At 34.5% G+C, this 14867-nt stretch overlaps 1 protein-coding gene across 2 annotated transcripts; it reads left to right on the top strand.

Annotated features, from left to right (window-relative positions):
- Positions 1-102: 102 nt before the first annotated feature.
- Positions 103-14703, top strand: LOC132729323 (zinc finger protein-like 1). Of its 2 annotated transcripts, none has more exons than XM_060715064.1 (6): positions 103-334; positions 6122-6242; positions 6605-6798; positions 7064-7358; positions 8127-8241; positions 8992-14703. In XM_060715064.1, exons 1-6 carry the CDS (start codon positions 233-235, stop codon positions 9263-9265), a joined length of 1101 nt encoding a protein of 366 aa, XP_060571047.1. In that variant the 5' UTR covers positions 103-232; the 3' UTR covers positions 9266-14703. The 2 variants fall into 2 exon arrangements, with proteins under 2 accessions (XP_060571047.1, XP_060571046.1); XM_060715063.1 differs by having other exon boundaries at positions 115-334; positions 8124-8241.
- Positions 14704-14867: the final 164 nt, after the last annotated feature.

The following is a 14867-nucleotide window of genomic DNA, read 5'->3' as shown; positions in this document are numbered from 1 at the left end:
TAAATGGAGTGTCTTTAAAGAAACTCCCTGCAAAAATTGTGGTACACAAATAATTGTTTGAAAAACAGGTTTCCAATTTGATTAAAACGAGTTAGTAATTGCCACAAGACATTGTCCCACGTAAATATCCGAATATTCCGATTGACTTATCATTTCCGTAAATGCACTTCCGGTGAGTTGTCAACTCGGAAAAAAATGTAAATAAAGATTGTCGCAGAAGTTCTTTACAGTTATGGGTTTGTGCAAGTGCCCGAAGAAGAAGGTTACCAACCTCTTTTGTTTTGAACACAGGGTGAACGTCTGCGAGCATTGTTTAGTGGCAAATCACAACAAGGTAAATGTTGTACTGTATGGACAAGTGGGTGGGGTATAAAATTATTTTCATGCACCGGTTTCTTAGATAATTTAAGTTGATATGAAAGTAGGCAAAGCCTAAGAACGGGAAAGTCAAATAAAAATTTGTTCATTATTTATTTTATTTTTTCCGTTTAAAAGTGTCAGGCGGTATTTTATACACAAGACGACATGTCCCTGACTTATCCCCTGCACACTTCTAAAAAGTAAAGCCATTTTGGATGGAAACCATAATAGGACAGGTAACCAGATTATGCTTCTGTGTACACTTGTCTCAAGAGCACTTCATCTTGGAAGGGAACTGAAATAGGACAGGGAATCAGACTACACTTGTTTTCAATCAGAACATGTCAGCTATTATTAATAGTAGCAAATCGAAAAGATGCTATTGATGCATTATTGGAATACTCGCAGTTTATCATTTAGTTACATAGCCCAATATAAAATGACATTGATATGATTTTTTTTTTTTCCTTAAATTTGATTTCCTTTTAAATATACATGTGTTGTCTATAGTTGGGCAAGCCAAATTAAAGCCGCGGTCCCAGGCTTTGACTCCCCTGTATTATATTAGTGGACATTTTATGAAGTTTTTAAAACGGATTTAAAAATGTCTTAAAAAATTTCCATAAAAAGATAGGATTTAATATTTTAGTTTTATAAATTTGTGTTTTTATGCTCCCCGAAAAATTTCGGGGGAGCATATAGTCGGCGCCTTGTCCGTCTGTCCGTCATTGTCTTGTCCGGAGCATAACTTGAAAACCTTTGGAGATAATTTGTTTAAACTTCATACAGTGGTAGAGGGCATTGAGTGGGAGTGCAGTGTCAAAGAACCATAACTCTATTTTGCGCGTTTTTTCGAATTATCTCCCCTTATAGAAAAATCTTGTCCGGGACATAACTCTAAAACTATAAGAGATATCAACATGAAACTTTGTAGGTGAATGGATCTCAATTGGTAGATGTGCAGTGCATAAGAACAATAACTCTTTTTTTCCTAATTTTGGAGTTATTGCCCTTTGTTAATTTTAACACTTTGAACTTTGTCCGGAACATAACTCTAAAACTATAAGAGATATCAAGATGAAACATTGTAGGTAAATAGATCTCATTGAGTAGAAGTGCAGTGCAAAAGAACCGTAACTCTGTTTAGCCTCATTTTTGAATTATCTCCTCTTTTAGAAAAATCTTGTCCAGGACATAGCTGTAAAACTATTAGAGATATCAACATGAAACTTTGTAGGTAGATATATCTCAATGGGTAGATGTGCAGTGCACAAGAATCATAACTGTGCCTTGCCTAATTTTGGAGTTATTGCCCTTTGTTTATTTTTACTTTTTGAACTTTGTCTGGGAAATTACTAAAATTGTAAGATATATCATCATGAAACTTTGTTGGTAGATTGATCTCATTGAGTAAAAGTGCAGTACAAAAAAAAAACTAACTCTGTTTTGCCCAATTTTTAATTATCTCCCCTTTTAAAAAATCTTGTCCGGGAAATAACTCTATTACTACAAGAGATATCAACATGAAACTTTGTAGGTAGATGGATCTCAATGGGTAGATGTCAGGGCCTTTTTACCCTTCTTTGTTGTAGCCGGTATTCGGCTACTTCCCCAAGCCAACTTACTACCTTTTTTCCCCAAAAAACAGTCTAAAATTCCCCTTCTTGCGAAGATTTTCCCTTTCATCGAAGAAAATAACTTGTAAACAAACTTTCTTGTTTAAAAATAGATCATTGTTTTCGTCCAATGAAAGCTAATTATTCAATTACCCGCTAAAGGGATACCTCGATTGTAAACTCACTGCCTCGGTCTGAGTTTGCAACATTGGAAAACCCCGCTGCTTTATTTTTTAGTGCACACGTGATTTTTTTACGACAATACGGCGACTGATTTACGATGTCGCAAATGTAAACAATGTCACAGAACAAGAAGAAAATACGATTGAGTGACATTTGTAATTGTTTATGAAAAATTGGACAAATTGTTGACCTTCCTGTAAGTGCAAGAGAATCCAATACATGTATCCACTCGCAAGTTTGTGTGTCCGGGTAGCACAACATGCCCAATTGTGGGAAATAGCGAGTCTAGCACAACAGTGCCAGTAATAGTGATATGGTGGGAACTGATAATCTGATAATAATGTTCCCTCTCAGTGAATTTCCTACTTGTATAACAGACTCCGAAAAAAGGCCTCTTCCCAATTGAAATTTTCTTTAAAATCATGCAGTTTTCCCAAAAATCTGAACTTAAACCAGCTTTTTACTTCCCAAATCAGCAATGTTAGCGACAATTTTTCCCAAAATCAAGAGGCTAAGGCCTCTTCCCAATTAAGTGAGAAAAATCACTGCCTCTGAATCAAATCAAGAACCCTCACATGTCCTCACGTAAACTTTCTATAATTAGGAAATATGAGTCAATGTATTCTGGGAAAATAAAAAGTGGCAATAAATTGATCTCTAAAAAAATCCCTTTAACTTATGTTAGACAGAAAGCTCCCGAAATAAAGTGTGTTTGGAGGAAAATATGCAAATATATTATGATATTTCCCCCAAATGTATGATTTAAATAAGTCTTTATTTATAGTAATAGTGGTTTAACTGCCAGTGGAAAATATAATTTTTTTCCCCAAAAATATGAAAAACGCGCGTTTTTTCCCCACAAAAAGGGCTAGGGCGCCTTCCCCAAAATTAGTGAAAAGGCCCTGGATGTGCAGTGCACAAGAGCTTGAACTTTGCCTTGCCAAATTTTGTGGTAATTGCCCTTTGTTCATTTTTTTATTTTGAAGTTGTCCGGAACATAACTTGGAAACCATAAGAGATATCAACAAGCAACTTTGTAGGTTGATAGATCGCATTGATTAGAAGTGCAGTGCAAAGAACAGTTACTCTGCCTTGCCTAACTTTGGAATTATTGCACTTTGACCTTTTTCCAGGGACATAACTCTGAAACTACAAGAGGTGTACTTTCCTGTGCCCAAAACCTATTCGGGGAGCATCACCCGGCTCAAACCGGGCTCTTGTTTCAAATTAATTTCAATCAGTTATCGGTTGGCTATATGCAGGGCATTTTTTGTCAAAATTGAAAAGGGGCCAGCCGCCTGGGCCTGTTCATTTAGTGAAAGTAAAAAAAGGGTGATATGTCATGAAATTGTGTAAAAATGATGGCCCTTAAATTTTTTAGTTGAAGGGTTCATTTTGAAGCACAAAATGGAGATAATTTACCTCCATCATGATGGCATCATTCATGCAATTTCCATGTACTACAGGGATTTTTTTTGGCTTATTTTATAGCCGTTATTGGGTCATATTCCCAATTGAAAATAGTATATTATTTTCCCAATCCACAGGAAAAAATTCCCAATTGAAAGTTACAAAATAAAAATATTGAATAAAAATTCTAAAATCTTTGCAAAAAAGGGCTTCTGCTTAAATGTTTGAAGATGCCATCATAGACAGTAATTGTTTGCAGCCATTTAATCACTGAAAAATTTCAGTGATGCATTTTTTCCCAATTTTTAACAAAACACCGCTGAAATTCCCAATTCCGTGGGTATGGGTCGTGCTCCCAAAATCCTGGAAAAAAATCCCTGTACTATGTAGTATTAGCCAAAGATATATGAATTATAAACCAGAAGTACTGCACATAACAGCAGCAATTAAGAACCTTAATGTACAGTTACCTGAGACAATATGAAAAGGAGGTAACCATGACAATCTTGCCTTAGCCGTCACTTCAGCTATTGGCTCACTTAACCTAGTACTGGTACCCGTCCTTGTCAGTCATCTCTGTCTACTCTGTAGGGCCACTCTGAATGTAACTCAATGATAATCCAGCCAGCTGTTCCGAAAGATCATTGTTACAGAACAATCACAACTTTTTGGCTATGGAAAATTAGTTGAGTTGTTTGGTTTAAAAATGGAAACAGTGCATGGAAATACTTAATACTGAATGACACCAATAAAATAAAATGTAAAACTAAAATTAAAATTAACAGAATAATGCTGTTTGATTTATAATTTAATTTTTTATCTAACTATTCCATTTATAGGTTTTACCTACTTTTCATATTACATTTGTAATTCTTTCAAACTTGATGCATTTATCATGCATTGCTCATTACATTTATTGATACAAATGACAATAACATTAGATTTTTAACATGTGACAAACCATGTACATGTACTTTTTTGACTAGCAGTATGAGCCTGTACTAGCCAAAAGTTCTAGACATATACATGTATGAATCACATTGTGTAATACAAACTGTATACTCTAGTCATTCTGCATTTCTTTTTTCAATAATAAATAAAAAGATGTATAATATTATAGAAACATCATATTTACTAATAATTATTATCCCCCGCCGAAAATTTTCGGCGGAGGATATAGAAATAGTCTCCGTCCGTCCGACCTTCCGTCCTTCCGTCCGTCCGTCCTTCCGTCCGACACTTTTGTCCGGAGCATATCTCTGAAAGTATTTGAGTTATCAACTTGAAACTTCATAGGTGGATAGACCTCATTGAGGAGGAGTGCAGTGCACAAGAATGATAACTCTACCTTGCATGATTTTTGAGTTATTGCCCTTTGTTATTTTTCAAAATTGATTTTTGTCCAGAGCATAACTCCAAAAGCCTATGAGATATTAACATGAAACTTCATAGGTGCATAGATCTCACTCAGGAGGTGTGCAGTGCACAAGAATGATAACTTTACCTTTCATAATTTTTGAGTTATTGCCCTTTGTTATTTTTCATACCTAATTTTTCAACTGAGTGGAGCATAACTCAAAAAGTGTTTGAGATATCAACATGAAATGTCATAGGTGGATAGATCTTATTGAGGAGGAATGTTGTGCGCAAGAATGATAACTCTTCCCTATACAATTTTTGAGTTATTGCCCTTTGTTTTTTTTCATGCTATTTTGTCCAGCGCTTATCTCAAAAAGTATTTGAGGTATCAACTTGAAACTTCAAAGGTGGATGGATCTCATTGAGGAGGAGTGCAGTGCTTAAGAATGATAACTCTACCCTGCATTATTTTTGAGTTATTGCCCTTTGTTATTTTTCAAAATTAATTTTTGTCTAGAGCATAACTCAAAAAGCCTTTGAGATATCAAAATGAAACTTCATAGGTGCATAGATCTCACTCAGGAGGTGTGCACTGCACAAGAATGATAACTCTACCTTTTATAATTTTTGAGTTATTGCCCTTTGTTAATTTTCATACTTAATTTTTCAATCCAATTTTTTTCTCAAAAAGTATTTGAGGTATCAACTTGAAACTTCATAGGTGGATAGATTTTAGCACACAAGAATGATAACCTACCCTGCATTATTTTTCAGTTATTGCCCTTTGTTATTTTCAGCCATCAGTATTCACATAGGTTTCAAATCTGTAATCACTATAGCCATCAGTTTTCATTACCAAAAGACCTCTTAAAATGGAATTATTCTGCTCTACTACATATACATTCTTCCAATGAGCAAACACATTCGGCGGGGGATGGCCATGTTGACATGGCTCTTGTTATTTAATAAAATAATTTATAATATTGTTTTTAATGTTTATAAAAATGCTTCATTAGATATAGCTTTATACCCTTGAAAGGGACAATGTGAGTGTAAGCACGGAGCTGTATGACATGGAGAGGAAGCTGTAATGTCATACATGTATGTATATATCCAGTGTATATAACGCTTCAAGACCTCTTTAGAGATGAAATAAAACTAATTTCTACTGTCTATAACCTTTGACCTTTCAGTGTATAGTACAGTCATATTTACAATGGCTACAGGATAGTGACTACAGTCCTGATTGTACACTGTGTTCTAGAAGTCTCTCAGATGATGCAAATGGTGACTGTGTTAGGCTCACATGTTATGGTATAGTATCATTTCTTTGTTTAGTAGCCATTTTAAACAATTATTTTGACATTAAGCTTGAAAAAGCAATGGCTCAAAATCAGCTGTGCAGTCTGTCATCTACGGAGATATTGGTCATTACTGGTTAATACTCTAGGAAAAATATGTCAAGTGGACTAACTGCTGTGATATGACCATAAATGTGTTTAATTCAGAGTAAAACTAGACAAAGTCAGGTATGGCTAATGGTTGTGTAACCTCTGAACGTCAATGTAAAAATAGAGAAACAATTATGATCAATGAAAAGTCAAACATTTGAAAAGAGAAAGTAACTGAAAAAAAATTAGAAATTTAATATGAAATTTGTTTGTTTTGTTTTTCAGATGTATTTCATTTTGCCTGTTTGAATCAGTATGCTGCACAGTTACCAGCTAATACAGCTCCTGCAGGCTACACATGTCCAACTTGTAAGTCAGGGATATTCCCGCCCAGTAACATGGCATCTCCAGTAGCTGATATGCTCAGACAGATGCTGTCTAAAGTAAACTGGGCAAGAGCTGGACTAGGTTTACCTCTGGTATGTTAAGATATAAATTATTCACGATGTATTTTGAGTATTCTAGTCCATGGGAAATGAAATTTGATGTTTTAAAAGTTATGTTTTCATTATTATTACAGCTTAAGGTACCGATGATCTTAAAATGGGATTTTAAGTAAAATTGTAAATTATTGATAATTGGGTAGCTTTAAAAACTTGTTGGAACTTGCATGTGTACATTGATTTTCCAGCTGAAAGAATTTAAGGAATATTTATTATCTTAATAATCTTATGTAAATTACAGATTGATGAACCAGAGCTTTTACCAGCACAGCCTCAACCTAAACCCGTCACACCTACTCCTAATGGTAATGCTGCCCCTATCCAGGAGTCAATGGTGCCGGCCAGTGCAGCATTGACCAATCTTAGCACACTGGGAGCCAGTCCAGCACCCAACACTACCAGGCCTAGTGCCCAGGTTAGCCCGTACACTAGCACCACACCAACTAGACCACCAACTGGACCACAGTCACATAGTGTGATCAGTGTTGATTCAGGGACCAGTGTTAGAGGGCAGGACAAAATGCAGGGCATGCATGGTAAATATCTGTTCAAGTTCTTATACATGTATATATCTCTCACTAGCAGTTTAACTAGTAATGAATAAGCCTATATCATTCACACTTACCATGCTAAATATCTTAAATGGACTTGTCCTTTTTCCGATCTGGACAATACCATTCATCATTTTTATAGAAATTTACAAATTAAATACAAAATAACTGCTAACGGAATAGCGAACAGTGCAGAACATGATCAGATGGCACAGACATCTTATCTTGGTCTGCACGAGTTGCATGGGTAAAGCAGTTGCTGCCAGCAGACTCAGGGTTAAAGACTACTAAAAGAGAGGACAATTAAATTTTTGTGATCTCTGGTCACACTTTATACAGTTAGCTTCTCCAGATTTCTAGCTTTATTATATTCAAAGAATGAGGAGAGCTATTGTACTCAAGTCACAGTCACTGTCAAACTTAGGTTAAGTTTTTGTGTGCATGTTGGTATCTCCTAAACTACTCAAGGGAATGGGTTGAAGCTTCACACACATGTTGTGCTGATTATTTAACATTATTTAATGGGTTAATAGTTTTACATAACTTTATTATATTTATAAATAATGTCAGTAATATTTGTGAATTAATATATGTTTGAGCCACTGTACAAACATAACATTACCTTTCAATGATATTTTTAGATTGAAGAATTTTATAACTTAAAGTTGTAGGAAGGTAAACCTGTCCACTTAAATTAAGTTACTGATGTGTTTGTGTAAATATAATTGTTACAATATGTATTTTATATAGCAGATCCAAGGAAGCTTTTTGATACAACAAAAGAAGATATATTCAACATGGCACCTGACCATGATGATGATAAATATAGAAGGAGACCAGCCATGGACTGGTTAAATAGATGGTTAAGGTATGAAGGTTTTGTTAGTATATTATAATATACAGAGAGATGATGTGTGTATTCTATCTTTAATACTTTGTGAGTAATGTTATTTTATTTAAAGAAAATATATTTTACAAATAGTAAAGCTGAATAATACAAAAGGGTGTTCGTGTCTGAGTGGTTAAGGTCATTGACTTTACACCACTTGCCCCTCACCGCTTTGAGTTTGAATCACTCCAAGGACTTAGAATTCTTTTATGTGAGAAAGCTATCCAGCTAGCTTACTGAACGTCAGTGGTTCTACTCAGGTGCCCATTAATGCCTGAAATAATGTACGGAAGGGCAACAGAGGTGTTACGATGCAAAGTCATCATATGACCTATACTGTGTTGGTGCAACTTAATACCAAACCGAAAAAAAAGGATAATAAAAAAGTTAAATGATGAAGCCACATGTTTAAATCTTTCAATAACATTTAGTTTCCAAGCAAAATTTCATAGTTTCTGATTAGCTCTTCAAATTTGCATGTGATTCAACAACTCTTTTTCCAGTACATTTGTAATATGAAATAAGTTTTTAAAAAGTTCTTAGTTTTGAAATTAAATAGTCAATTGAACATTAAGTATAAAAATGGAATCCTAAATCAGAATGAACAATTGATCTGGTTTATAGTTTTTATAAATGATCAAGGTTTCATTACTTAGTATATTTTCTGTAACTTTTACTTATGCTTTACTTATCGCATTTAACAGTCGAATTGTTTTCCATTTTTATTAGATCACGAGACACAACTTCAAAAAGAGGGCTAAAGAAAGATCCAATGACAGTACGCAAAAAGTTTTTAATAGTGTTGATGATAGGCATTATAGGGTTTCTGACAATGATTGTGATATTTTCTAAACTCGGAGCACACGCCGCTGACGACGATCCTTTCTTAGACCCCATGTTTAATCCAAATATTAGAGTGCATGAATCTGAAAATGATGACCAATTTATTGATCATAATGGAAATGCAGATATGAAAATTCCAGAAAATGTTAAAGATGGATAAATATCTTGAAAGAAATGTGAAGTTAATATATTTTTTTGTTGGACCTGGTAAAAGTTTGTTCATATTATGGTACATGGCAGGAGAATTCCTGCAAGAATCTCCAAAGAATGGAAATGGAAAATTACTGAATTAATATGTAGCTGCAATTTATGCACACACTAAAGTGGCATGCAGACATTATGATTGTGGAATGAATTAAAGTGATAAAATGTTCACAAATTTCAATGTTCTCAGAGAAGTTAATATATACATGTATAAATAATTATTATATATATTTGTTACATTTATGTATAATTATATTATAATATATACGTGTAAGCTTCTGATGTACTTGCTCATAGTCGGAATCACTCGTGAGAGGCGTTCACATAGAAATAATGAACACATGCATACTGCATAAAACATGTGCTTCATGTTTAAAGATATCAAACTCCATTGCTGGGATATAGGTAAATAAGGCTTGGGGGGATATTTTATGGACATGATGTAACTTAAATACTTTGTTACCTAAAAATAAACATAATTTCCAAGCTTTGTTTAAAAGATAATTACTTTATGGAGGTCAGTAATATGTAGAACAATTTAGGCATAATGGTACACCATTAGAACTTGTAGAAAGTGTAGTTTTATCATACATTAAAGTTTATTCTTTTTACCAAACTAGATTTTTCTTTTTCACAGTCATTTTTAATCTTTTTTATAATTATGCACTTCCTATAACAAAAAAAAAAAACAACAGAAAATAGTGTTCAACTCTTAAACTAAATTCTTATTCAACACATTCTGTAAATACAAAGTAAACTGTACAGTAATGTTTCATTCTACAATTTTATGTCATGTGTTGTTTTCTTATATCTGGAAATTTACAATATGTAAACTGTAATTTGTGTCTATAAGTTCTGTCTATATTTCAAAGAGTAATGTGTTAACACCATATCAAGTTAAACATATAAATATTATATTTATATCATGCTTCATTCCATTATCATTTACGAGGGGTGTCCCAGAATTACGTGGACTTTTGCTGTAACTCAAAAACTACTGAAAATAAAAACAAACAAAATTAACATGAACAAAATGCAACTTTATTGCATTAGTACAAAAAATTTCAAAGTTGTAAGACAACTGGATCAGTGTCTGTGGGCAGTGTAATGAGACAAGGGGTAGCGGGTGCGGGCAGTCCATTCCGACGTTACGACGTCATTCCAGTGGCGTCGCTAGTTGTTAATAAATGCGTGGCGTCGAATGTCAGTTTTTCTCAACATAGTCGCCGCCTAACTCAGTACACCTATGGTGTCGATATATCCACTGGTCGTACACCGCCCTGTACCACTCCTGGTCTAAATCAGCCACCACTTTCTGCGTTGCGAACGAGAGTTCCTTGAAGGAATCGAACTTCCGTCCCTTAAGTAAGCGATATTGTACATATAATTAATCCGCAAATAATAATAATAATAATAATAATAGTAATAATAATAATAATAATAAAGCATACTATTAACTTTGTTACGATAATAGTGTTAAAGACGACGGTGATAATGCTGACGCCGTATTATTATTATACGCCTGTTTGAAAAACGGGACGTATAATTGTAACGCCCCTGGCGGGCGGGCAGGCGGGTGGGCGGGCGTTCGGCGTCCAATTTTGTCCGGAGCATATCTCCTACATGTATGGAGGGATTTTAATGAAACTTCATAGAAATGTTCACCACTATGAGGAGCAGTGTCGCGCACATGAACCAGGTCTCTAGGTCAAAGGTCAAGGTCACACTTAGAGCTCATTGAAAAACGCTTGTCCGGAGCAAAACTTCCACATGCATAGAGGGATTTCAATATAACTTGGCACAAATGTTCACCATTGTTAGGCGGAGTGTCGCGCACAAAATTCAGGTCCCTGCAGCCAAGGTCAAGGTCACACATAGAGGTCAAAGTTTAGATAAAAATATGAAGATGTGTATAGGGACGATTTAATCATCATTTATTGAGGGATTGTAACACAAATGGTCATTATCATGACTACGGCTGTGACACATGTACTTTAGGTCAATATATGCAAGGTCAAGGTCACTAAAGATGGTGAAATATCCAGATTTTGTCTGGAGCATATCTCCTACATGTATGGAAGAATTTTTATAATACTTTATGGAAATGTTCACCACCATGATATGTATTGCTCCATGCATGATCCAGGTCTCCAGGTCAAAGGTCAAGGTCACACTTAGAGCTCATTGAAAAACGCTTGTCCGGAGCAAAACTTCTACATTCATAGGGGGATTTCAATATAACTTGGCACAAATGTTCACCATTGTGAGGCTGAGTGTCGCACGCAAAATTCAGATCCCTGTGACCAAAGTCAAGGTTACACATAGAGGTCAAAGTTCAGATAAAAATTTGAAGATGTGTATAGGGACCATTTAGTCATCATTTATTGATGGATTGTAGCACAAATGGTAACTATCATGACTACAGGTGTGACACATTTAATTTAGAGTTAATATTTGCAAGGTCAAGGTCACTGGAGATGATTAAATATCCAGATGTTGTCCGGAGCATATTTTCTACATGCATGGAGGAATTTTAATGTTACTTTATAGATGTGTTCACCACCATGAGACGTAGTGCCCTGCACATGAACCAAGTCTCTAGGTCAAAGGTGAAGGTCACAGTTAGAGCTCATAGAAAAACGCTTGTCTGGAGCAAAACTTCTACATGCATAGAGGGATTTCAATATAATTTGGCACAAATGTTCATCATTGTGAGGCTGAGTGCCGTGCATAAAATTCACGTCCCTGCGACCAAGGTCAAGGTCACACATCCTGTGCATATCTTCCCTACTGATTTGTTTTAAGGTTCATTTAACAACACAGTGCCAAGAATAAAAACTTGCTTGCTAGATAACACTTATCCATAATGCCCCCATCTCCATCTAAAGCTTTCGTAAACGGGCGTATTTTGTGACTATGGCACCCTTGTTATTATTATTATTTATCATTATTATTTTTATTATTATTATTATTATTATTATTCTTTTTATTATTATTATTATTATTATTGTGGAGTTTAATTTGTACGCAAAGACAATGGGTTAACAAGGGAAATAACCTATCATGCGCACTATCATCTATGACGTCCTTGACTTCTTTAATTGACGCCGCAGTCAACGTTGACTTTCTCTCACGACCTTGTCGTCTTCAATGTCCTCCCAGCCGTCTCGAAAAAGCTTATGCCACTTGAAAACGAGTGATCGACAAACAGGAGGTCTCACTTTTGCAGTCTCCAACATTTCCTGCGTCTGTGTTGGCGTCTTCCAAAGATTAACACAAAACTTGATGATAGTCCGATGTTCCGCGTAATCTGTGGACGTCATTTTTTGTTAAATATCCAAGAGCAACGATTGTCAGTTGTCCGCTGGTAAACAATAACGGAAACAGCTATGACGTCAAAATTTCAAACGAACGTTCATATGACGTCACTGCATAAGCTTACGACGTCGCGCCATTTTTTACATATAAATACGCAAGATATACGAAAGTAAAGACAACTTATTAATACAAAATATTGGACTGCCCCGCCCTGCGCATACTGCGTTACTATAGCGACGTAAAATATAGAGAAGCAATGTTAGAAATGTAAAAATAATGGACATATTCATTAAGGATATGTTAAAGGTATTGTGTACAAATTTGCTAAAAAATGCATTAAAAAATAAAAAAGTTATAGCAAAAGTCCACGTAATTCTTGGACACCCCTCGTATATGTGCTTTAAATAAACTCTGTGGGAAATCATGTGTGAAAATATCAACTGTGATGAAAAGCAGTACGAGCGGTACATTATAACAATTTGAAAAACAACAGCATTGTTGTGTAAGGCCGTTGTAAAACAAGATTTTGTTCAGTTTTTGTTGTTATTTTGTTGCTCAAGTCATGTGTTTATAGATGATGTAACAGCTTGTTTTTAGGTAATTTATAGAATAACAACAGTTCAAGGGTTAACCGCAAAACTAGTGCAAGTCCTTCTTCATTTCATATATAAGCTACTGCAGTTTTGTGCCCAACACTTGATTAGTATTGATATTTCTCTGACAACAAACATGAATATATTTTACTGTAAAAGTATAAGATGACTTAGTTTATAACAATTCTACTATGGTTAATTATGAAGTAAGATTTCAAGGTTGAAACATTTGTATTAATATCAATGCATATTTTGTTAAATAATCAAATGTATTTTGGAACTACATGTATGTCTGATAAATCAAGGATCAAGTATTCAACATTTCGTGATTTTGATAACATTGCACACAGAATTTTTATTCCACATTGATTATCAAACAATGCATATATAGACCTATATCTTCTATATTTCTGAAGATAACCTTATGATAAAAACATGACATGTAGCTTGTAGATTACAGGTGTAGCTAATGTAAGATAATTTTGCTTCTGTTACATTTTATCACAGAATAGCTTTCAAAATGCATAATACAATACTTTTATCCTTATTCTGCATGCCTTGCCTGTTAAGTGCAAACCATAATCAAACAGCACAACATATCTTGTCATTCTCCCTATATAAAAATGATAAATCTTTTTGTCCCTATTGAAAAATGGACAAGTTCATTTAAAATATTTAGTGGGGTAAAAGTTAAATGAATATCATACAATAAGACATCAGTATAAACTGTTTATATAAATGTTTTCTCAGTTTTATTGACAAATAACATAGAGGCATTGTAAAATGGCTTCTAGTAATACATGTAGGTCATTAGTGTTCAAAATTAGCATATTGAAAGTGAAGTTCAACTCACATATTCTTTATCACTACTGTATTAAATGTTCTGTGTAATTAAAGTAAATAAGTTAAGGTCTTAATATAATTATAAATTATGTGCTTAAATAATTTCTATTTATAAAATAGAAATACATGTAAACATTAATATATTTTTCCACACACAATTTGTGTTGTTTAAATTTGTTTTCTGTAGTTTATTGTGCAAGTCATTTCAGTTGTGTTTTATGTTGAAGATCATAATGTTGTATATTTGAGCTGCGTCACGACAAAACCAACATAATGCGTTTGCGACCAGCATGGATCCAGACCAGCCTGCGCATCCGCACAGTCTGATCAGGATCCATGCTGTTCGCTTACAAACCCTATAACAAGTAGTGAAACTGATAGCGAACAGCATGGATCCAGATCCGACTGCGCGGATGTGCAGGCTGGTCTGGATCCATGCTGGTCGCCAACCCATTATGTTGGTTTTGTCGTGACTCGGCTCATTTTCTTTTATGTGTGTGCAATTTATGTTGGCAGATGTTCATTTTAGAATTCTTTTATGCTAATTATAGATAAACACTTGCTGACTATTGGGGGAACATGTTAAAGGAATTATTATTAAACTAATATTATGTTAATGAGAATAAATTGTCAAAATTTACTCGTGTTTTGTTGTTTTTGTTTATGTAATTAAATGTTGAAAGTTTGTGCATGCACAAGTACACAGGTCTTAATTTAGACCCCAATACCCATCTACCTGATAATACAAAAAAACAAATCAAACATACTACTATTATTCCATACAACCAATTGTTAAATTCAGAG

The sequence above is a fragment of the Ruditapes philippinarum genome, unplaced genomic scaffold (assembly GCF_026571515.1).
Source record: "Ruditapes philippinarum isolate M1 unplaced genomic scaffold, ASM2657151v2 ctg17_1_1_1_1, whole genome shotgun sequence".
Classification (NCBI taxonomy): Eukaryota; Metazoa; Mollusca; class Bivalvia; order Venerida; family Veneridae; genus Ruditapes; species Ruditapes philippinarum.
This window is presented reverse-complemented; position numbering and strand designations above follow the sequence as displayed.

Bases quoted from the DNA above. Each gene is read 5' to 3' on its own strand.
- LOC132729323 (XM_060715063.1), top strand. From the start codon at position 233: ATGGGTTTGTGCAAGTGCCCGAAGAAGAAGGTTACCAACCTCTTTTGT. The intron at 335-6,121 runs GTAAATGTTGTA...TTGACCTTTCAG, and splicing joins TAGTGGCAAATCACAACAAG to TGTATAGTACAGTCATATTT. The intron at 7,359-8,123 runs GTAAATATCTGT...TATTTTATATAG, and splicing joins CAAAATGCAGGGCATGCATG to CAGATCCAAGGAAGCTTTTT.